Here is a 25762-nt window from a genome sequence, read left to right on the forward strand (position 1 = left end):
TTTGGACATTTGTTTAAAAAAAAAACTAAACATAACACTGGCCTATGATCCAGTGATACCACTCTTATGCATCCACCCAGGGCATTACAAGTCAGGATACGGTAAAGACATTCCACATCCTTATTCATTGCTGCACTGTTCACAATAGTCAAATTGTGGAAACCACCCAGATGCCCTACAATGGATGAGTGGATCCAAAAACTGCAGCATATAGGTACAAGGGCATTTTATTCATCCATTAGAAAGAATCATGCAATTTGCAGGAAAATAATGGACCCAGAAAAAGTTACATTAAGTCGAGTAAGTCAGTCTCAAAAAGACAAACAGTATGTGCTTTCTCTCCTATGTAGAAGCTAGATCTAAAATACAGCTATGCATAATAACATATTCAGGGCTCTGTGCATTTATACACAGACTAAAGGATGATATACTTAGGAGAGAGGGGATAACTCTTCTGAACAACTAATGTACTGTTTATCAAAATGAATGTCAAGAAGTAGAAACATGGTTTGGGGGGGTCACACAAATGAATGGAAAAGAATTAGCAAATGCAATCATAATACCAATATGCATTATGTAAAAACTTGAGGTAGGGATGGGAGAGGGAAATTGGGAGAAAACAAAGGAAGAAGTGACATTGACTTAAGAGCATTGTACTCACAACCTAACTTGTAGAATTGTAACCCCTTTGTACAACCACATAATAATAATAATAATAATAATAGTAATAGGGATGAGTATTGTCTATATGAGCAGAATGCAAGATAAGATGAACATAATCTGAGAACATAATCTTTCATACAAATACAAAGGAAAGCAACTCAGACACAGATAGGACATGCTTAGTGTATTTCACGCACAACAAAAAGGCCAAGATAGCTGGAGTGGAGGCATGGCAGGGGAACACGAGAAGGAGGGGTAGAGAGAAGACCAGAGAGGCAACAAGGCAAAGGGCAAATTGTCTAAAGCCTTGTAAATGGTCACATTAAAACAGCAGTGAGAGAAAAATCTATAAATGTTCAAATTTATAAACAGACCCAATATTGCACTGAGCATCATGAACTTTTCCAAGATTAGGCAAAAGCAGGCAGAAGTGATTTCTTTTATTGGAAACCATGTGGCCAACTAAATTCTATGTAGCTGACTCTAGTAAACCAGAGGCTTATCAGGCTGGATCTGGTACAAACCAATATTGCTGATTTAATTTGACTCACATGTGTTGGGCACCTGCTCTGTCTACCTGGCCCTGAGCTGCTGCAGGCACGAGCCTGGCCATTTCCTTCATCTAGCAAGAGGGTCCCAAATGAACCATACCACCACCTGAGGAGTTAAAAAATTCTCACAAAGACCAATTATGTCAGAAGCTCTGAGGGCATGGCGAAGAATCCGTACTTCTTAGCATCCTCCCTGCCAGGAGTAAACATTCTCTGCCCCATTTCCTGAAGTGTCTAGACCAGGGTCAGGCAAATGTTTTCTGTAAAGGACCAGATAGAGAATATTTCAGGTGTGTGTGCTCTAGAGTTTCTGTTGCAAGTTCTTAACTCTGCCATTACAGCCTGAAAGCAGCTCTAGGTAAACTATGTGAACAAGGGAGGATGTGTTCTAATAAAACTTTATTTATAGAGAAGTGGGTCCTTAAGCCATAGTTTGCCAAACTCTGCTGTAGGTCATTCATGTGACACTTAGCCTATCTCCCCCCGCCCACCCACTTGTATTATTGGAGGTGCTTCATATCTGTATGGCATTTCCTAGCCCAACTATAGGTTCTAGAGAGAGAAGAGTGTATAGTCTTTTAAAGAAACATTGAACCAGAACTTGGTAAAAAGCTTTGATTTAAGACTCCTCTTGAGTCATTTCCATCCTGCATTTCTATTCTAATTGCAGTTTGTCATTTGTCCCATGTACCTCCACCCTCATCTCACAAAGCACATTTCCCAAACCTCCCAGTATCCACTGGGTCAGGCACTTCCTACATCCGAGGCTGAGGAAATGCGCACCATGACATCAGTGAGCCTCTTGGGCCAATCTGTTGGTGAATTTTCCTCACCATCCTGTGGGAGCCTGTGGCCATCAGCACTTCCTCTCCAAAGACAGCTGTGAGAACAGCAAGTCCTAGTGTCAAAGGTCAGGGGAACACCTGTCCACAGTGGGGCCCACCCCACAGCTGCCAAGGAAGGTGATCGCAGAGGAAGGGCAGAGCAGCGTGAAGGGCAGGAATAGCATCCCTGATGAGGAGGGGAAAGGAAGGAGATATCTACCCTGCTCCTTTGCAAAGCAACTCGAGTTGGCCTCTGTTTCCTCATGTAGACTGGGGGCCTAAGGGCTTATGTATCAAGGAAAATGATTTGGATTTCCTAAAGCTTTGCTCACAAAAAGAAAAGAAAAGAAAAAGAAAAGGAAGAATATACTTTGCCATAAAGAAGAAAGGGCAGCATTCTGAGTTACTCATGGCATCGTTATTATGGACTTTTTTTATTGTAATTAGTAAAAGGGTTACATGATATTTGCCAGATAGAAGGTGCATTAATTCACATACATTGATACCCTTTCACATGTCTTGGTACCCATTACCCTCCCCCCCACACCCCCACCCGTCTTGGTTTTCCCCCCTTCCCTATCAAATTTCAAATAACCAAATACAAATAAATTCAATATATCAGATAACAGAGTGAGATACTATAACAATATGAGATAACCAAGGGACAGCAAAGGAGATGAGAGACAACATAGTACATTAAGGACAACAATCATTCGTTATATGGCTTTTGTTTCAGTATCCTGGAGGTTCTTTCAATTAGCTTCATACTATATGGCCTTATGTATCAAGATTTTACTCTATTGCAAATCTCTGCTAGTAGAGCCCAAGGTTTCTGCTGATTATGACGAATGAGGGAAACCATTGAGCCTAATATTATGGACTTTCATCCTTTGTTTTTGTTTGTTTCTTTTGAGGGGTTTATTTGCCTGTTTTTTAAGTGGCAGTTCCTAAGTGGAGAATAGAGACCCCGTAGGGACTGCTAGAAGCTCTAGAGCACACAGAGTACAAAATTATATCAGTATTTCAGGGGGCATTTATGAGGAAGCCACAGGAAAAAGTACAACAGTTCTTTGGACAGGAGCATACATCCATAAATATAAAAAGACACCCGAGCATAAGTGACACTTAAAATAGTTGGACAGAGCAAGCAAGGCAGTAAATCTCCCTGCCTAGCCACTGTTCCAGGCCATAGCAAGCAGGCAGGCAGGCGCTTATTTTAAGACTCTAGGTAGTCAGGAAATGGGGACCTTGAGAAAATACATTCACACTTGCTCCTGCTCTTTCCTGGCACTGGGACACTTTTCCCAGGCCTGAGTGCCTTCCCTCCATATCAACAATGACGTGAATGCATCTCAGGTCCCTGAAAATAGTTAGGTATTTAAAGTCCATCAGTGGGAAAACAAGGAACTTGACATTTTTCCTAATAAATCCTTCCTCAATGCTGACATGGCTCTTATCGATGTTTCTGTGGGGTTAGAATGGCAGTTTTACAGCTATCACAAACTTTCCACGGAGTACAGAGGAGCAAAGGCAAGATTGTGGCCAAAGGCCTCTGTGACCTGTGAAAGGAGACACAGACCTGTTTCCATCGCTAGCCAGTCTGTTACAGGACAGAACATCTTTGTGACAAGACCTATTTCCAAATTCTCAACATCTTGTTCCTCCTTTGTAATAAAACCCCCCATCTGCAGAATTAGAACGAGGGTTAAATCAAACACCACACTCAATGTGCCCAGTATAAGAATGCTAAACACAATATGTATTAAGCACCTAAAAAAAAGAATGCTAAACACAAATTGAATGCTAAAATATGTTCATTTTTTGCTTCAATCACTTCCTTCCTTATCCTATTTCTGGAAAAAAAATAGGAAGGTTTTTCTATCTTCTCTATCTACTATAGTCTATCAAAACAAATCTTAGAAAGTAGATCAGGCCAAAAGTTGGCCAGGCCAAAGGAAGAAAATGATGATAGTAATTATACTCTACTTCATGAAATATAGCCTAGTCATATGTCTGTCTGCACAAACATCTTTCACCTTTAGCACCTTATCTCTGGAAGGCATGTAGAAAGACAAGATCAACTCCAAAAAATACTATTCTATCAAGGATCATTTTATGTGAAAACTCCATTATAATGATCAAATTCTTCATTTTTCCATTAGCAGAACAGCTCAGAAATAATGAGCTCCCTGTACGTTTTGTTGCCAAGGAGATAAGCCTGAAAATTTCATTCAAGGCCCTTCTGGAACCTGGCAGAGATCATTGTGTGTAATGTGTGACTCTTTGAAGTGGTGTCAAGAGAGATAAACCCGCAGAAGCCTGGTTGTCTGTTGTCCTGCCAGCTTCCTGAGCCCAGAGAAGGAATTTAGGCAGGGAAGAAAATGACCGTGGATGTAAAGAAGGTACATCCTCTTCAATCCTCTCCTTGGAATTCTGTGGTTCTCCACCCTAGAAAAGGTTCCTGCCATCTCAGATGCTTGCTCCATGCATGGATCCTATGCTGGCTCATCACAGTGTTTTGTCAAAACCCTTACCACAGGCTGGGAATGTGGCTTAGTATACAGTGCTTATGCTGTATGCAGGAAGCCCTGGACTCGATTCTTCAGTACCACATACACAGAAAAAGCCAGAAGTGGTGCTATGGCTCAAGAGATGGAGTGCTAGCCTTGAGCAAAAGAAACTGAGGGAACTCAGGAACTCAGATTCTGAGTTCAAGCCCCAAAGACACACACACACACACACATACACACACACACACACACACACACACACACACACACACACACACACACACTTACCATGAAGATTCAGAATGCCACAGGATTTTTCTGAAGAGTGCCTGCTAAGCACTCAGAAATTGTTTCTAAACTAATAAGATTACAAGAGAGAAAAATTACCATAAAAAGCTGAAATAGAAAACTTGGACTCTCCTAGCAAAAGATTAGAATAGCTCAAAACCTAGATACACAAGGCCATATTAGATGAGTCTAAATGAAAGGACCTCCAGGATATTGAAACCAGAGCTATATAATGAGTGAATGTTGTTCTTAATGTATTATGTTATTTCTCATCTCTTTTGTTGTCCCTTGGTTATTCTCATACTGTTACAGTATCTTACCTTGTAATCTGGTATATTATATATATGTTTATTTGTTTATTTAAAATAGGAAAGGGAAGAGGGGAAAACAAGATGAGGGGAGTGGTGGGGGAGGGAAATGGGAACAAAAACATGAAAAGGGGCATCAATATGCATGAAGTAATGCTCCTTCTATCTGGCGAATACAACTGTAACCCCTCTGTTAATTATAATAAAAATAAAAATTTAGAAAAAGCTGAAGGAAAAGAAACATGGGTAAAACAAAGCTTTTGTTAAGCAATTATAGTAGAGCTCTTTCTCTCTCCTTCCTTTTCTTTTTTAAATTTTTGTGGACCAAACATGCTTTATGAAAAAGTTGATTCAATTATGAAATAGAATGATTTGTTCTGTGAAAATAAATGTTACTCTCTGTACCTTGTGGGTTTCATGTCCTAAGATTCAACCAAGTACAGTTCAGAAGTGTTCAGGAAAATAATTTGTGTATGTGCTGAGCAAATAGATGGTTTCCTTCTCATTTTCCCCACAAAATACACTATATCAGCTATCTGCAGAGCAATTACAGTTTAGTAAATATTTAGATAAGATAGATACTATTGTATAAGTATATGAATGTGTTATATGAAAACATATGTTCTCTCTGTGTGTGTGTGTGTGTGTGTGTGTGTGTGTGTGTGTGTGTGTGTGTACTTATCCTGGAGTTTGAACTCAAGGCCTGGGTATGGTCCCTAAGCTTTTGTATTAAAGGTTAGCACTTTACCACTTGAGCCACAATTCCTCTTCTGACTTTTTAAGTTAGTTAAAGATAAAAGTCTCATGTCTTCTCTTTTTTTGCCCTTTGGTCAATCTCATATTGTTACTGTATCTGACTCTGTTACCTTGTATATTGTTTATTTGAAATAGGAAAGGGAAGGGGAAAAAGAAGATGATTGAGAGGGGGTAGGGGGAGGGAACTGGGGACAAAAACATGAGAAGGGGTATCGACGTGTGAGAAGTAATGCACCTGGCAAATGTAACTGTAACCCCTCATACATTACCCTGACAACTAAAAAAAAGAAAAGAAGAAGCAGTCTAGGGAGATAAAAACACTGAAAGTTTCCCAGTGCCAAGCACTGGTGGTTCACACCTGCAATCCTAACTACTCCAGATGCTGAGATCTGAGGATCATGGTTCAATGTCAATTGAGGGAGAAAAGTTCATCTCCAATTGGCTACCCAAAAAACAAAGTAGAGCTTTGGCTCAAATCATAGAGCTTCAGTTTTAAGCAAAAACAAAACCTAAGCCTCAGCACTCAGGCCTTGATTTTAAGCCCCAGGACCAGGCCAGCATACACACACACACACACACACACACACACACACACACACACACACACACACACACACACACAGCATTTCACACTTTCCGGTCTGGGTTTCAAACCTTGATTCTTAGATCTTAACGTCCTGAGTAGCTAAGATTATAGGCTTGAGCCACAGATGACAGGCTAATAATGCTTTCTAGATTTATTTCATTATTTTCATTTTTGTTTTGGTTCTAGGGGCTTGAAATAAGTGCCTGGGCATTGTCCTTGAATGTTTTTTTTCCTGCTAGCTGTCTACCACTTGAGCCACAGTCCCACGTCAGGCTTTTTACTGGCTAATTGGAGATAAGTCTTGCCAACTTTCATGCCCAGGCTGGCACTGAATCACAATCCTCAGATCTCAGCCTCCTGAGAAGTTAGGAATGAGAGCCACCAGAAACTGAGTTGATACAGCAAGCTTTCCTCTATCCTTTTACATATTATTTAATTCCTGATCTAATCTAAAATTTTCTGTTTACTTTTAGCATACTTTTATTGTGAAATAGTCTCAATTTCACAAAAAAGTTGGGAGTATAATACGAAGAACTGTTCCTACTTAATCCATTTGTGGATTGTCAGTTGTCCCAGCAATGCCTTTACAGCAAAAGAAGGCAACAGCAAATCACACAAATCAGTGTGTAGCTGCCATGCCTCTTAAGTCTTTCTCCATGTGGAGCAATTCCTGAGACTTCCTTGACTGTCCTGTCTTCAATACTCTTGTTTGGATGTGTCCATTGTCTCCTAATATCTAGTTTCAGGTTATACAACCTTGGCAGGAATACAAAAGTGATCATGTGTCTTACTTCACCCAATGGCAAGACGGAGATACCTGAAATGAATTCCATTGTTGTAATAAAGGTATCTCCTTCATTGCTCAATGAATTCCAGTCACCAGCTGAATTTTTTCCTTGATAGTTATTTTTCTCTCCTCATAAGTATTTTGTGGAGAAATGATTTTTTTGAGATGATGGTAAATATTCTGTTCCATATTGAACTTAATATTTGTTTCTATCTATATGACTCATAAATTCCTCTCTTATTCCAGGAGTCATAATCTTTTGCTATCCTCTTATTTTCACAAAAATGTCCCAGATGAGGTCAATGAGACTTTAACTCCTGCATCTTTTGTTGTATGATTCTTTGCAAACTTCATTACTTTCTGGCACAAGAAGATAGTCTATACTGATGTTGAACTTTACCTGCTCCAGCTCTGGAGAGTGATATTCAGAAATGGAGATCTCACTGTTACCTTCATTTGCTGCTATTGGAAGTGTTGCTGTCCTCAGTGACCATAAAGGACACAGGTATATTATCTGTCTATATATGAACATATACCCCTCTTACACACATATCTATACATACACCAGTATGATCATTGTATTAGTAATACTTTATGTATTCGCTAATACTTTTTGTGCAACAAACCAAAAATCCTCCCTTGTGTTTCCAATTCTGGTCTAGTACCACAGGATTTTTTCTCTTCTTTCTTCCTCTTCCACATTTGTAGTTAGTTGTCTGCCTCTCACTATTCTCAATATAATTACTTATGCTTGATGGAATCCTACATAAATGTTTCCTATCACTGCTGCTCCATCACCACTTTCTTATTCCACTAGAGTCTTGAATTCCTCACTAAGCTTACCGACATGAGTCCATTTTCTGTTCCTGTCACAGAATACCTGAGACTTAGTAACATATAAAGAGGGATTTTGAACCTTCAGCACTATTTTAGTTCATACTTCTGAAGCTTAACGTACAAGGATACAGCACTTTCATCTGCTCAGCTACTGGTGAAGCTCACTTGTTGCTTAGACTAAGGCAGATAGTAGAAATGCAAATGGGTATATGTAGAAGAGATGGAAAGAGGTCAAATTCACAAGATAGCTAACCCACTTCCATGAAGAACCCACAGACCCATCTTTGAGGATGGCTCAAACACCTCTGTCTGGACTCTGCCTCCCAATAGTGCTTCGCTGAGGAATTAGGTTTTAATACATGAACTTTGGGGCATTATGTTCGTGCAACTGTAGCACCCCTTCCATAATTGCCCTCTTCAGTACTCAGGCTCAACACCCCACTTCCCCCATTTTCCTCCTTGCTACAAGCACTGCCTCCATGAGCCTCACTCAGTAAATTTTAAATTGAATTATTAAGAGAGGAAGAGAAAAGGATGAGGAATTTCTGGCACATGATTTTCTAAAGAGAACCAGATTGTTTCCAGGCTTATAAGTGAGAGAGTGAAAAACAAAGGGACTGAGTGCTGATCAAGCCTTCATGCTTAACCATGGCAGGAAGCGAGAGTTTGGCCAGCCTTAATTTCTCCCTCTAACCCAAGCATTTACAAGATCAAATCTTATCTGGTGCGACTGGTGAAGCACTCAGCTGTTTCATATTTCTGACTTTGAGTCAAAAAATGATATGTCTAATACCTTTTCTACTCCTACTTCTAGTTCAGTAGTTCTTAACTTTGGATCCACAAGCCTTTGTGATTTTTTTTTAATTTTTATTGTAAAGGTGATGTACAAAGGGGTTACAGTTACCTCAGTCAGGTATTGAGTACATTCCTTTTTTAAATAATTTTTTATTGTGATTAATAGAAGGGTTACATTATATTCACCAGATAGAGGTGCATAACTTCACAAACATTGATACCCTTTCTCATGACATGGTCCCCATTCCCCTCCCACCCTCCCCCAGCTTATCTTGATTTCCCCCCTTCCCTATCCAATTTCAAATAACCAATTAAGCACATATAAAATATATCAGAAAAAAAGGTGAAATATTGTAACTATATGAGATAACCAAGGGATGGCAAAAGAGATGAGAGATAACATAGTACATTAAGGACAACAGTCTTGAGTACATTTCTTTTTGAATACTGTCACCTCTTCCCTTGTTTTCGCACCATTGAGATTTTCATAATCCCTCTGGTACATATAAAAACATGCTTTTTATTTCCTTAAATCCTGTAGAGTCCTGTATAACTTATCATTTGCAAGTATATTTTTGTCTTTTACCATCCAGTGTGTTTACTTTAGACTTATAGACACATTAACTAGAATTAGTTACAACAAATAAGGAAAAACATACAACCTATATTTATTTAGATATGGCTTACATTGCTTAACGTAATTTTTTCCAAGTCTTTCCATTTCCTTACAAATAGTACAATATCATTCTTTCTCATAGAAGCATAGAATTCCATTGTGTACATATACCACATTTTCTTTATCTGTTAGTCCACTAAAGGTCATCTGGGCTGATTCTATATGTTGGCTATGGTAAGCAATGCTGCAATGAACATGGCTGTGCTGGCAGCTTTAGCATGATCTTAGAAAACATGTTTTTCTTTGGTAAAAGAATCTGCAATGTTTATGAGGCCTTGAGTTTAAGCCCGTACTGGTACCTTCCCCCCTCCCAATAAAGGGATCTCAAATGTTCTTCAGAAAGTTCTAAAAAATGTTAACTTAGCAACATTATTTATTGTGTGCAAAAGAATAAGAACAAATTTAGTCTTACTATAATCAAAAAAAGCAAAGTAAAATGAAATACTGATAATAAGAAAAGTATTATGAATCAGGAAGCCTACAGAGTGGGAGAAGATCTTCACCAACCAAACAACGGACAAAGGCCTCATATCTAAAATATATCAACAACTCAAAAAATTGAATCACTCCAAAACTAACCTCCAAAGTAACAACCATCCCATTAAAAAATGGGCCAAAGACTTAAAGAGAGTCTTCTCTGAAGAAGAAACAAAAATGGCCTATAGACACATGAAGAAATGCTCAACATCTCTGGTCATAAAAGAAATGCAAATCAAAACAACTCTAAGATTCCACCTCACTCCAGCTAGAATGGCCAGGATCAGGAAAACGAATGACAACAGATGCTGGAGGGGATGTGGCCAGGAGGGATCACTACTACACTGTTGGTGGGAGTGCAAACTCGTTCAACCACTATGGAAAGCAGTGTGGCAGTGCCTCAAAAGGCTAAACATAGAACTCCCCTATGACCCAGCAATTCCACTACTTGGCATTTACCCAACCACCCAGAAACAAGGACATACTAAACCCACTAGCACAACAATGTTCATTGCAGCACTATTCACCATAGCAAAGATATGGAACCAACCTAGATGTCCCTCAGTTGATGAGTGGATCAACAAGTTGTGATATTTGTACACAATGGAATTCTATGCTGCTGTCAGAAAGAATGACATCACCCCATTTGTTAGGAAATGGAAAGACTTAGAAAAAATCATATTAAGTCAAATAAGCCAGACTCAAAGGAACTTAGGCTCAATGGTTTCCCTCATTTGTCATAATCAGTAGAAACCTTGGGCTCTACTAGCAGAGATTCGCAATAGAGCAAAATCTTGATACATAAGGACATATAATGTGAAGCTAATTGAAAGGACCTCCAGGATATTGAAACAAAAGCCATATAACGAATGATTGTTGTCCTTAATGTACTATGTTGTCTCTCATCTCCTTTGCTGTCCCTTGGTTATCTCATATTGGTATAGTATCTCACTTTGTTATCTGATATATTGAATTTATTTGTATTTGGATATTTGAAATTTGATAGGGAAGGGGGGAAAACCAAGACGGGTGGGGGGTGTGGGGGGGGGAGGGAAACGGGTACCAAGACATGTGAAAGGGTATCAATGTATGTGAATTAATGCACCTTCTATCTGGCAAATATCATGTAACCCTTTTACTAATTACAATAAAAAAATTAAAAAAAAAGAAAAGAAAAGTATTATGAAATCTCTATTGATTGCTAGTTGTTGCTATAATAAATTATCAAACCTTGTAGCCCAAAACACCACAAATTTATTCTCTTTCAGTTCGGGAATTCAAGTATTGTATTACTAAGCTAAAAATCGAGGCTCATCCACCAATTTGTATTCATTCTGAAGATGCTAGAGGGAAATCCATGTCCTCGCCTTTTTCTAGCCCATCTTCCATCCTCAAGGATGATAACAAAAGATGTTTTTCTATAACTCTGTTACCTATTTTCTCTACTCTAAAGACATATTTTCTTTTTTAATTTGAAAATGCTAATAGAGGGGTTACAGTTACAGAAGTCAGGCAAAGAATACATCTCCTTTTGGACAACAAGGTCACTCTTTCCCTCAGTCTCTCCCATTTTTACCCTCCCATCCCATTCACAATCTGTGTAGTTCATATTTTCTTACACTGGACCAACCTGAGTCCTCCAAAATAATCTCCCAATTCAAGAGTCTTTTCTAGAACTCTAGACCAAAAAAGAAAAAAAGACCTGAATACAAAAAGAGAAGTAGTGTAAAAAGAAAGGGCAATTTGGGGTAGTAAACATGATTCAGGTATGTTATATGCATTTATGAAAATGGATTAATAAACCCATTAAAATTGTGAGAATAAAAGGAAGAGAAGGAATAAACAAAGAATAGCAAAAAAATTCTTTCATAATCACATTTACAAGGTTCCTAGGGCCTTGTAATGTAGCTTCTTCATAGATTTCAGGGATAATGTGTGAATTTCTTGGGGTGGGGACATTATTCTGCCTACCAAGCACAATATCCAAGCATTGAATAACATACTGTCTTCCAGTTCTGTCCCAAGTCCCAGGTTACCTAAGGAGGCTGCATTTAGAGCTTCTAAACCCAGGTGGTCCCTTTGAAAGTCTCAAATGGCTCTATGAATCTAAACCAGACTACCTGCCCTGTAAGCCTCCAGGGAACCTACTCAGTGCTCCGGGGGAAATCTCTGTAATATGTAGATCCAAGGAAGAACTGAGAAGCATTAGGAGCCAAAAGCAAATCAACACTAGAAACAAAGACTGCAAGACAAATATCAGGCTTGTGGACAGCTACTGTTTGCTCTTCAGATGTGTGTCCCATCGCTGCCATGGCCTTCCCAGTATGAGCTATGGATTTCTGACCTCATCTTCAGAGGACATCTCTATTGATGGCCCTGGAAAACCCACATACTCACTGAGCACGGCTGCCAAAAACCAGACACCACCTACCAGACATATTACTGTCCCAGCAGAGGTCGACACAGCAGCATCCCTACACACTCACCACGCACCACCTCTGCCCTCAGTCTGTGCGCTTTAACCTGGCTCTCATCCCTTCGCTGGCTTCGGTGTCTAGCTCTCTGCCTTATTCACTTCCCTCACGTTGTTTATTATTTTTCTTTCCTTTGTTGAGAAGTTTCTGGAGCCTCAAAACCCAGGAGGCTTATATGAGAATAATAAATTGGGAAGAAAGCCTTGGTGTCGCTCCACCCCTCCACTGCACTTTGGAATTCCTGGTCTGCAGTTGCTCCTTCCTGTGACTTGCCGCTGAACCCTGGGCCGGCCCCCCCTGAGAACTCTCAGGATACCTGCTATGAATATTAGCCATTCCTCATCTCTACTGCTGTTCTGTGGCTTTGCTTCAGCACAAGAGAACTGAAATGGGGTGTATATAGAACTGGGAGCAAAAGCTTCTTTTGTATGTGTGTGGGGCGGGGGAGCTACTATTTCTTTTGCAAAGGTTCTTGCCCATATACAGAGCCAAACCTAGCTCGTGAAGGCATGTTGGCTCTGAGCTACTGCTGGCTTTTGTTTTTTTCCTCAACCTAATGTGGATATTTTCTATCTTGCCTCTTCATTGGCTGGAGTGAGCCAGCTCTATTGCTCAAGGGAAGAGAATGTGTCGAGTCCAGGGCTAAACCCTAAAAGAGCTGTTTCCATTTCAGAGCAGTAGCACCTTTATTACAATCCTGGAATAATGATTCATTTCAAATCAGTCTCACTGTTTATAGTCTACACTTGGTGGCTGCCACAGACAACTGAGGCAGAGGGGGAGGGGGGTTCTTACTTAGAACCCTCCACAACAGGGTGTGATGCCCTGGTTTAGCACCATTCAGGAGTTCATGAAAAGGCTGTCTCATCGGTGAGTGGAAATGCCTTCCTCAGCTCCAGGACTCTGTAGGGCCAATCTGGTCTTCCTTCTTGCAGGACAGGTAGCACCTGCCAGAAACCTGAGGGTAAAGTCAACCAGGGGCTTATAAACCCAGGAAGCTGAAACTTAAAAAAAAAAAGAAAGAAGAAAGAAATACTGGTGTGTTTTTTAAAAGTACACTTTATGCCAAATACCTACTGACAGAGAAACACACAAGAGAATCAGAATTCTGTGTATTATCCACTTGTGATAAGTAAAATCCCAAGCAACTTTTACTGTAAATTTTTTTAATTGCACCCATTTTCTAGAACTAGCCTACTTCCTCCCCCTCTCGGGCAATCCTAGAAAAGCTGATTGTTCAACAGCACCAAACTCTAGCTTAGACAAGACAAGCATTTTTATAGCTAAGTCTGTGTGTGTGAATGTATCTGAAATAGGTATTTTTACCTTCCCTAGCTACAAGAGAACCAGGTCTTAGGATACAGGTAAAGGCAGTCACCAAACTGTAAGTGAATCCTTTTTGAGGAGGCAAAGCTTTAACCAACTCATAAATCTGGATGGAGCTACTTTTCATGCTGAGAAATGTATCAAGTTCTCCCACCAGATGCCCACGAGCACGGGAGACATTATTGTACCCCCTGCCAATGGAAACCCAGAGCTTGCCCTAGGGGTAGAAAAAAAAAGACATTTGAGGAATGGAAAATGGGCTTGTATAGTTCCATTTTTCCAGGAATGTTTTAAAGATAGTTTTCATTGGGCAAATATAACATGGGAATAGTCTTGGCTTGGTTATTTGACCAGCTTATTGGGAGGTCCCAGAAATCAGAGTGAAAATTAAAGTTGCTTCTCTTCTCCCACAGCCTTTTGGGGTCCAGCTAAAAAATGGGGAATAAAGAACTGAGTTTTCCAACATAAATCAATCATTTCCCACTCATTCTCCACTGCTTTAGAGACCATTCCTGTTGTCCAAGGAGCCCAAACCAAAAAGGAACAACAACAATAATAATGGAGAATGCACTAGAACAGCATCTCCACTTTTGTCAGTTACCCCATGGCCTCAGACTGGACCCGCACACTCTTGTTAGACCACTCTCAGACTGGAGAGCTCTCAATAAATTTGAAAGTACTGAGTGAGTGTTTTCCAGTTTTGTCAAAATTAAATTAAGGAAAGGACTCCCAGACTGACTATACCAAGTGCCAAGTTTCATCCCAGCACACATCATTTTTATAGTAAGTTTTAACTCTGTGAAAAATACAGGATTATAATGAAAATGCTGACAGGCCTGGAGCCAGCTCATGAAGTAATAGTGCCACGTTTCTAATATTTTTTACACAGCATGTCCTAATCTGCCAGAGCTTTCTTTGCCTTTAGATAGCAGTTGAATAAGTGAAAAATTCCAGAGTACTACTTTTTTACTCCCCCTCTTTTGGATTATATAAATATATTTATATGAGTGTGTATGTGTATCCATTTTCAAACTATTTTTCCTCATAAGCCTCAGTTCAGCTAGAGGTTTTGTCTATACGGTTGGTTTATCAGGCTTAGCTGCCTTCTCTTAACTGGCTGAAGAGGAAGAAAAGAGTAGATATGAACTCAGAAACCATCCTTCCACTCATGAATGCTAAGAACTCCGGGTGTGTGTGGACAGCTAAGGAATGCTGAACTTGGCTTGATCTAGCCTACAAAGATACCCATAAATAAAGCTACTTGCCAAAAATCCTGGTGACTTTCGGCCCTTTAAATCAACAACAACAAAAAATAATCCACTGAGTCACGATCACCATCACTGCAGAGTTCAGAGCTTCTTTTGAGACAGGTGCCTCAAAGGCAGTTCTATCCTACCATGCTACCCAAAATGTTCTGCAGGAGTCCACAGCTAGGTCCTGGGAGCCATGCTGCCACATCAGTTGGGTAAAACACTCTGTTTCTCCCACTTGTTGGGGGAAACTTGAGCTGTTTCTATGAATCGAGCTACTTTAGCCACAGAAAACAAAGATAAAGAAGGAGGCAGGTGAGGTCAGTTTGATATAAGCAAGGCTATTTACTCTGCTTAAACAAAGGATGATGTACAATTTCTTGGTTTTGATGCATCTTTCCCTAAGTGTGCAAATCTTACTTCCTCTCTCCCCTGTGCAAAGGAATGTCAGAGCCATTAGGAGTTGACTTTGTTTAGGATAAAATCATTTACAAAGCGAAGCATCTTATTTTACTTGATTTTTATTATTGGTTACCTCTTCCCCCATTCTAAACTTTTCTTTCTCTCCAATGAATTTGTTTTTTGAAAAGGAGGAGGAGGAGGAGGAGAAGGAGGAGGAGGAGGAGGAGGAGGAGGAGGAGGAGGAGGAGGAGGAGGAGGAGGAGGAGGAGGAGATAAAAACTTGAGAGGGAAAAAAGCCTCACACAAATGTGAGTCACACCTGGCTTTGGCTCAACTGAGAACCACAGTGGACCTAGGAATGGAGGCCTAAAGGCAATATTTTCTTTCACTGGTTAAGAAGGGTTTCTAGAGGGAGGCTTTTGGCTGCCAGAACTCTCCTAAGCTAGGCAGGCTGTCCAAATACTGCCTCCTCCTCAGCCACCTAGCAACTTTCTGGCTGATGGCTGAGGAGCGAGAGGAGCACTGTCATTTCTGATGACTGTCCACTTCCTAGGAGGAATATTCAAGTCTGGAGGATGGAAATGCTTGGCACCCTGGGGACTGGGAGGGAAAAGATAAGAGACAGCAGCCCGTCCTTGAAGAGCTGATTGTCTGGGCTCTCTGAAGGTAGCACATGGTCTTGGATGTCCTTGTAAAAGACATACAGAGATTGTTCCCTTTCCCAAAATGATTGATACATCTTTTACTTTAACAAATGAGAAATGTCCGTGACAGAAGGGAACCCTTTGACAAGCCGGGTTTTCTCATTAGCAGGGATACATGGATAATTACTCACTAGGAACAAATACAGTGGGAAATCATGTTAGCTTCTTATTTTGATTATTGCTGCTGGCAGTCCTCAGAGTCACACAAAGACATGCACATAAACATGTACATAAAAGCACAGGGGGCTGCATAGCATGTCTACCAAGAATACTACTCCTGAACACAGGGAAGTTTTTAAACATTGAAGGATAGATTAGCAATGGAAGGCAGATGACCAGCAATGTCATTCATTTATTGATCTAATTTTTTCAAAGTAGATTGAAAGCAAGCTTTCCTGAGAGCATTTATAATCCAAGAAGAGAAGCCACACAAATTAGAAGCTCATGGTTGCAATCCTGATCATATATCTACACATATATGTGCATATGCGTATACATATATGTGTATATGGATATAGGGATATATAATCACCTATTTAGCAGATAGACTCAGCCTAAGGAATGAGAGGTTATTTTAGAGGGTTGTTATAATCAGGATATACATTCAGCAACTTGTGTAGACTCAAATAACAAAACTGAAGCAAAGTAAAACATTCCTGCTTACAGTCACATTCTAGAGGAAGATGTTCCAAGCCTAGTGCGGGTACCTACCATGTCAGCCAGGGTCAGGAGTAAAATATCTAACACAGCTTGCCCAGTGGCCTTGGAATGCTGTCCACTCTACTTATCCATCTGCCCATGAATGTAGAGAGGAATGCTTAAACTCAAAATTAATATACAGATAATTTATTTTGAACCCCTACATTACTTTAGAAGAGGAATTGTTGAACTATGTGGTAATTCTGTTTAATTGCAGGGAGGGGGGAGATTATCAAAATAATTTCTATAGAAACTGCTTCATTTGCATGTTATGCAAAGCTAGTCAGAGTATAAAAATGGCTTTGATTTCTCCACATTTCACCAATATTTATTATTATCATTATTATTATTATTATTATCAAAGCAGTACACTAGGTCCTGGCATTTGTGTTCTACCCACTTGAGCACACATCCCTTCTTTAGTATAGTATAGTAGTCATCCTGATAGGTTGTGAAGTGAAAACTTATTGTACTTTTGATTTGCATTTGTCTAAAAATTGTTGAGTATCTTTTCCTATACTTACTGGCCATTTTTCTATATCTAGCTTCTTTAGAATAAAATCTATTCTGATTCTTCGTTCATTTTTTAGCTTGGTGGGCTTTTATTTATTTATTAGTTGTAAGTGATTTTGTTTGTGTGATTGGTGGTTTGTTTTGTCAGTAGTAGGGTTTGAATGCAGGACTTCACATTTTTGATTGGCTTGCTTGTTCAGCTGATGCTCTATCACTAGAGTGATGCCTCCAGTCTAGCATTTTTCTGATTATTTTGGAGATTAAGTCTTTCAGTACTTTCTACACAAGGCCTCCGACTACAGTCATCTGGACCTCAGCCTTCTGAGCAGGTAGCATAAATTACTTGTACAAAGAAGTTCCATTGTGACATTTCCATATATGCAAATAATTTATTTTAATCAAATTCACCCCTCCACCACTTTTTCTTATTCCCATCTTTTTAAATTTTTTTATTTATGTGTTATCATAAAAGTGATATACAGAGGCTGGGAGTTTGGCCTAGAAGTAGAGTGCTTGCCTAGCATGCACAAAGACCAGGGTCCAATTCCTTAGTACCACATACATAGAAAAAGCCGGAAGTGGTTCTGTGACTCAAGTGGTAGAGCTCTAGTCTTGAGAAAGCCCAAGGACAGTGTCCGGGCCCTGAGTTTAAGCACCAGGACTAGCAAAACAAACAAACAAAAACAAAGAAGTGATGTATAGAAGAGTTGCAGTTATGTAAGTCAGATAATGGCTACATTGCTTTTTGGACTCTGTTACCCCTTCCCTCTGTCTCGCTCCCTCCTTTTCAACATAGTACCTAGTGAGTGCCACTGCTGCAGTTATTTGCCCTTTCCCTCTCCATTTTTCCACATTTTTAATGTCTTTCAGCATTCTATATACCCATAAGAAATCTATCACATTCTTCTCATTCTTTCTTTTCACTCTTCCCTCTTCAGCTGGTTCTTGCCTCTGAGCAGTCCCCTATTACATTCAGGTAATGCATTTTATTTTTTCAGTCTACATTATGCATATGAGAAAGACCATGCAGTATTTTTTTCTCAGTCTTGCTTATTCCACTTCTATATAATGATCTCCAATTCTATCCATGCCAACAACAGAGTTCTATAGTTCTATTTTATCTATGCCAACAACATAGTTCCATTCTTCTTTATGGCTAAATAATATTCTGTGTGTGTGCATGTGTGTATGTGTGTGTGTGTTTGCGTGCCACATTTCCTTTACTCACTCATTGGCTGATGGACACCTAAGCTGATTCTGTAGTTCAGTTCTTATGAATAGTGATGCCATAAACATGGGTATGCAGATATCTCTTTTGCTTTACATTCCTTTACATAGCCCTGGGAGTGGTTTAGAAGGACCCTATTATAGCCATAATTTTAGTTTGCGAAGCTTCGACACTGGTTGCCATAGAGGCTATACAGATTGGCCTTCACATCAATCGTATATAAGGGTTCCTTTCCCCCAGAACCCTGCCCACATGTTTTGTTGTTCTTTTTGTTTTCTTAATGATTACCTTTCTCAATGGCATAAGGTAGACTCTATGTAGTTCTAATTTGCACTTCTTTATGTATATAGATGCTGAATATTTCTTTATGTATCTTTTGGCCATTTTTATTGCCTCTTTTAAGAACCATCCTTCAGCCCATTTGTTAATTGGATTGTTCTTTTGTGTTTATTTTTAGAGCTCTTTATATATTGTGAATATTAATTGTTTATCGAATGAATAATTAAGAAAGATCTTTCTCCCATTTAATATGTTGTCTATTGATATTTTTGCCAGACCTGGGGCTTGAACTCAGGGCCTGAGCACTGTCCTTGGACTTTCTACCACTTGAGCAACACCACCATTTCTGGCTTTTTCTATGTATATGGTACTGAGGAATCAAACCTGGGTCTTCGTGCATGCTAGGCAAGCACTCTTACCCCTAGGCCAAACTCCTGGCCCGTCTATTGATTTTGTAATTGTTTTCTTTGCTTTCCAGAATGATTTTAATTTGATCCAATCCCATTTTTCAATTCTTGCTCCAATTTCTGACCAATTTGAGTTCTATTTAGAAACATATTCCCTTACACATCTAGGATTCTCCTAGCAGGGGATCACAATACCTCAAAACCTAAGTACGTATGGTCATACAGGATGAGACTAAACAAAATGAATCGAAGTTGTGAAAACAAGGGGGGTATTTTTGTGATTGTTGTTCTTAATGTACTATGTGAAGTTATTTCTTTTCACTTTTTTTTCCCACATGGTTAATCTCATGTGGTTACTGTATCTGACTTAGTTACTCTCCTAGAATGTTTACTTCGTTGAATGAATAATAGTTTCCCTCCTAGAGACCTAGAGAATAAAAACATCTCATGTTTGCTTGGGAATGGCAATCATCTTTTTTTAATGTCATAGGTAAGGCTATACATATTAGTTTTAGAGTCAAGGACATACAAAACAACTCACCGTGAACACATAATCTGGGGATCTGGGGCTTTAGCACTGCTTACATTTCTTCTTCTCTCTTTCAGGCTGCCCTGTCAAAGGTCACCCCACCCCCAATATCACCTGGTTTCACGACGGCCAGCCAATTGCCACAGCCATCGGGCTGACACATCATATCTTAGCAGCCGGGCAGATACTTCAGGTTGCAAACCTCAGTGGAGGATCTCAAGGGGAATTCAACTGCCTTGCTCAGAATGAGGCAGGAATGCTCACACAAAAGGCAACTCTCGTGATCCAAGGTATGGAGTCCACAGGAGCAGGGCGTCATACTTCTGATCCCCACCCTCGAAATCCAATTCTGTGAGAGAACAAAATGGTTTCTGGTATCCATATCAATATCTGAACCATACCTCCATGTGGTAAGCCTCTACTTCTGCTCACACATCCCTTCAGAAGAGCCACTAGTTCCCAGCATAGGAGAACCTAGAAAAGTCAATGCTACCCTCATCGATGGATACTCCAGCTCACAATGTGGCTCTTCTCACCAACCACTCTTTATCAGAGTTCGATGTGTCTCCTTGATGCTGTTTTACCTAGAGGAGATCTCCCACGTACACCGCATTCTAAAAACACAAGTCTTAAATGTGCTCACTCCCTGATTTGTGAAACTGTAATCCCTCTGTATATCACCTTTATTACAACAATTAAAAGTTAAAATTAAAAACAAACACACAAGTCTTAAGCCTGGTAGGCTCATTGCTGTAAGCCTAGCCACTGGAAAACTTGAGATCTGAGAGTCACCGTTCAAAGCCAGCCTGGGCAGGAAAGTCTTAGAGGCTTTTGTCTCCAATTAACCACCCAAAACCTAGAAGTAGAGGTATGGTTCTGTGATAGAGCACAAGCCTCAAGCAGAAAAAAAAAAATGAAACAAAACTAAGGGATAGTACCCACGCCCTGATCTCAGACCTCAGTGTGGGCTGGTGAACAACCATTCCATATGACTCCTGTCTGGAGAGAGGGAACCGTGGTGCTGAACATTCCAAAGAGCTTCCAGCAGCCATCATATGCTGTAAACTGCCCAGACACCTTTTCTTTGGCTTTGGCAAAGGACAGATGGAGAAGCCAGTATGGCTCATGCATTCGCCTTCCAAGAATACTGGCAGGTCAGAAAGTCCATGAGAGGGGGCCTGGCAGTCACTGATCCAGACAGAGTTGTGATTGTGCCCAAAACAGTGGGACGAAAGCTTAAAGTGGCCTTTTTATAGAACCTGTGGGCGGCTGTTGAGTTTTCCACAGTCAGTTGTACCTGTGACCTATGAGTGATACTTTTTTAAAGCAAGCAAAACTCCATTGCAAATATTCCAAAATGGAAGATTCTTTTGGCAGGGACAGAATTTTGTGCCAAAGGAGGGAGGTTTTCCTTCTCACATAAGTTTTCCTCTTAGATGTTTTCTCTGCCATTTGGCTTTCCAGACAGGAAAACAAAGTTTCCATTTTCTTGCCAGCCAGCTATTCTCCATTGAAAACCAGAATCCAGTGACTATCTGCAATTTTTATAATATGCAAGCATTGCAAATATGCACTCCAAATTTACCAGCCCACATTTTTTTAACAGCTCTTCTTCCAGTGAGTGCCAGACCCCCACATGGAAAAGCCAGAGGAACTGGCTCTCACTGACGTCATCGTCTCGTGTAAATGAGAACTCTCAGGATAGGCTGGGGATTTTTTTGGGGGGGAGGAGGGTAACCTTTACAAAAGCCAACTGAAATCTGTACTTTGAGATGTGATTACGTATCTCTGATATATTTATATCTCTCTGTGGAAAAATAAAATTCCCTTCCTGGTGATCCTTAAGAAAAGAAGTACTTTAGCAAGAAATGTTGAAGAGTAAAAAGCATCCTGGCTTGTGGCTAAATACTCTGTGTGTGCCGGGCCCTGAGCTAGGTTCTTAGCTTTTATTCTATCCCCTCCTCTAAGGATGAGGTGAGGGTTGTTATACCCACTTTGTGGATGAGCCAGCTGAGGCTTATGGAGACCACAGGGCCTGCCCAGGTAGGTTGAGTGCACAGGGGCAAAGAATTATTCATCATAGCCCCTCCTCCTTCACCCACATATCCACACCCTAGACCCAGCCCCCTGATCCCCACCCAGAAGGACTAGTGTGTGGGCACTAATACCTCTATTCCTCCTCCTGACAGACTACTGGTGGTCTGTGGACAGACTGGCGACCTGCTCTGCCTCTTGTGGCAACAGAGGGGTTCAGCAACCCCGCCTGAGGTGTCTGCTGAACCTCACCGAGGTTGACCCTGATCACTGTACAGGAAAGCCACGCCCTGCCGTACAACCTGTTGCCTGCAACCGCAGAGACTGTCCTTCTCGGTGAGTATGGCCTCCCCACCCTCAAGGACAGGTCCTGACTCAAGTTGATGGCCAGCCCTTGTTTAATATGATACAGGGAGCTGTGTCTGGTATGGATGTGTCAGGTCTCCCTACCTTGTAAATATCTTCCGAACAAGCTTCAGCTCCCAGCTCTTCGCATGTCCTCAGCTCTCAGCCAGCCAGGGGCTACCAGTTCATAAGAACCTAAGAGAGACTGTTCCCTCTGCTAGTGCATTCCAGACCTGATCAAAGATTGTCGCCCATGCTGCAGTTATAAGAAGCTCACTCCAGGGCTGGGAGTGTGGCCTAGTGGTAGAGTGTTTGCCTAGCATACATGAAGCCCTGGGGTTCTATTCCTTGGTACCACCTACACAGAAAAAGCCAGAAGTGGTGCTATGGTTCCAGTGGTAGAGCACTAGGCTTGAAAAAGCTTAAGACAGTACCTAGGCCATGAGTTCTAGCCCCAGAACTGGCAAAAAAAAAAAAATAGACAAAGAAGAAAGGAGTGGGGGAAGCTGACTCTCCAAGTTGTTTAGAAAAGAAAGAAGTATTTTCTCTTGAAGTGCCAAGGAGACTGAAATTTCTAGGCTCTACCCCAACCTCTTGCTTTTTATTTGTCTACCTTTAGGTATCTATATAAATCTGTTGGAGAATATCTTCATTTCTGTAAACGCTTTGAATAAATCTCCATTTTTCTATGATTGCCTTAATGCTGGACAGCCTTGGCACTTTTGTCTCTTAATTAGCCTAGGAAAATACCCAAAGTCTATGCCCCCTCCATATTCCTCACTGAACACCCTGCCTACAGTCTTAAGGCCATAGCAAACAGAATCATGGATGGGCTTGAAGTTTGTACCTGTATGGTGCTTTGGGCCTAGGGGGAGCTAGCAGGGCCCTGAATGCCTCTTTGTGACCTACCTATAGGACTTTGCTATACTTCTTAAGCAACTGCTTTATGTTTTGCCAGCTGAATCGTAAGGATCAACTGAAACCAGGAGAGACTCCATGAAATATGAAACACACTCATTAATATCAGCAGTTTGACTTGCTGACGGGAAGGTTTCCACAGGAATGATTAATGTCCTTTTAGACCCTTCCTGAAGAGTAACATAGCCCATACCTCTCCCTTCCCAAAACCCCTACCCGAGCTCCTGAAAAAAAATTGCTGAGATGTATATTTAGAAATAAAAGTTGATTGAAATGCAGGCCTGACATTCACCAGGGATATAAAAGGCCTGAAAGACTGCCCTTGCCAAACTATGTGAAATGAAGAAAAGATCCTTGACATGCCAGCCACTTTTTGATTTGATTTGGTGATGGTCAGAGTTAATCAACTTAATTTACTTCTGCAAATGAAATATTAATGGCGGTGTCTTCTTTGGTTTCAATGGCCCCAGGAGCTTTAAAACACCTCATGGCTGCTTCCTAAGTGGTCCACTCCTGTGGACTGGAGGCCAGCATGCAGTCATCTCCCTCTGGGCCAAGGGAGGAGAGAAATGGCCCCAAAACTAAATAAGTCACAGATCCCAGTGCAGGAGGAAATTTTCTCCCCGTCCCATTCCTTTTTACCTGCCTTTCCTTAAACCAGATGTGGTGCTACCAGACTATCCTTTGCCTGCTTTCCTGCCAGGCTTGTGGGGGCAGAGCAGTGTATGTCTTTGTCCATACAGAAGTGCAGCACTGGCCATCTTTCTAAACAGAACTGAGAAAATGCTGCTTTGGTCCAGATAATTGGTGCATGCTAGATAATCACACACAAACACACACACACACACACACACACACACACACACACACAGAGTAAAACAACTGGGTTTTGCTTTTCTACAGTATATGAAATAGCTGAAAAGCACTGTTTCTTCTCCTTATTTTTCCCAAATTATTTCTCTTCCTCTCTGAGATTGTGTCCTAGGTCACACACATGCAAAAAAAACCCCTTTACGTGTTTGAATAGACCAACAACTTTACAAATATCCGCAGATTGTGGCTGAAGTTTATAATTTGTGTTATCTCAGTTAGTCTCACATCTGAGGGATCAAATTTTAGTTAGAACCTAACACTTTGAAAACATACCTTTCTATAACATATACAACTCTCTAAGATATATAAACCTATAGACTGATAGGGAGGTAGAAAATTGGCCCAGGGGGTTAGAAGAACTTCATTTGGTTTTTGGTTGATATTTATTGGGGGGGGGGTTGCCAATCCTGGGACTTGAACTCAGGGCCTGATGACTGTCCTTAGACTTTCTCAAGGCTAGAGCTCTACCATTTGAGCCACAGCACCACTAAAGGAGATATATATATATATATATAATATATCATATATATACCATATGTATACCAGATATATGCCATATACACACATATATATATACCATATATATATATATATATATGTATATACGGTACCAATGAATGGAACTTGGGTTTTTGTGCATGCTAGATAAGCATTGTACCACTAGGCCAAACTCCCAGCCCCTTCATATGCTTTTGAAAGAGAAAACAAATCAATTGGGGCCAGGGTTAGGGAACGATAGAAAGCTCAGAGTACTGCAGGAAAAATCTTGTTGGAAGTGACACCTGGAATGCCTCCCAGGTCAAGAAGTAGCTCACTTAGAAACTGTCCTGCTCTTTCCCTCTAAGAAGTTCTAGAACCTCAGGGCAGCATCCCTAGCTATGTGATTGTCCCTCAGAGCATTTTATTTGTAATGTCATCATGTTGGAGGCAGCTAAGGCAACTGATCTTTTCTAGGATAGGCAAAGGTCCTGAGGTCAAACCTGAGTTACCAAAAGTAAAAAGTGTCTTTCAAGTCCTATGTATGTCAGTTTCTTGGGGCTTTCATTAAATTATTACCACTCACAGAAACATAAAACAACATGAGTTGATTCACCATTTTGAAAGTCAGAAGTTAAAAATCAAAATGGCTGGGCCGGGAGTTTGGCCTAGTGGTAGAATGCTTGCCTAGCATGCACAAAGACTCGGGTTCAATTCCTCGGTACCACAGACATAGAAAAAAGCCAGAAGTGGTGCTGTGGCTCAAGTGGTAGAGATCTAGCCTTGAGGAAAGCCAAGAACAGTGCTCAGGCCCTGAGCTCAAGGCCCAGGCCCAGGATTGACAAAAAAAAAAAAAATCAAGATGGTGACAGTCCCATACAGCCTTGAGAGGAAAAGGGGAGAATCCATCCCTTGTCCCTCTATTTCCCAGTATAGCCCCATAACATCCAACTGCTGTCCCTGGTCATTGTACCATCCCCCTTCCCTGTACATGCTCTAATTTTTCTACAAGACCATTTTTATGATATACAGAACCTACTTGCACAATCTCAAAATCCTTAATTATGTCCAAAAAGATTTTCCAGATTCTACTCCAGGGATATCACATTGGATGGTGTGTGTGTGTGTGTGTGTACACGCGTGCACACCAATCCTGGGGCTTGAATTCAGGGTCTAAGCACTGACCTTGAAGTTTTCCCTCAAGGCTAGCACTCTAGCACTTGAGCCACATCTCTACCTCTGGCTT

General features: G+C 40.7%; 1 protein-coding gene across 1 annotated transcript in view; it reads left to right on the top strand.

The window, feature by feature from the left end:
• Adamtsl1 (ADAMTS like 1) overlaps positions 1-25762 on the top strand; it is a 628790-nt gene that overhangs the window by 594521 nt on the left and 8507 nt on the right. The window contains exons 25-26 of the mRNA XM_090329363.1: positions 19947-20159; positions 22059-22239. Of these exons, the coding sequence (XP_090185489.1) occupies positions 19947-20159; positions 22059-22239 (394 nt within the window). The remainder of the gene's footprint in view (positions 1-19946; positions 20160-22058; positions 22240-25762) is intronic.

The sequence above is a fragment of the Megascapheus bottae genome, chromosome 3 (assembly GCF_031878675.1).
Source record: "Megascapheus bottae isolate mThoBot1 chromosome 3, mThoBot2.hap1, whole genome shotgun sequence".
In the NCBI taxonomy this organism is placed as follows: domain Eukaryota; kingdom Metazoa; phylum Chordata; class Mammalia; order Rodentia; family Geomyidae; genus Megascapheus; species Megascapheus bottae.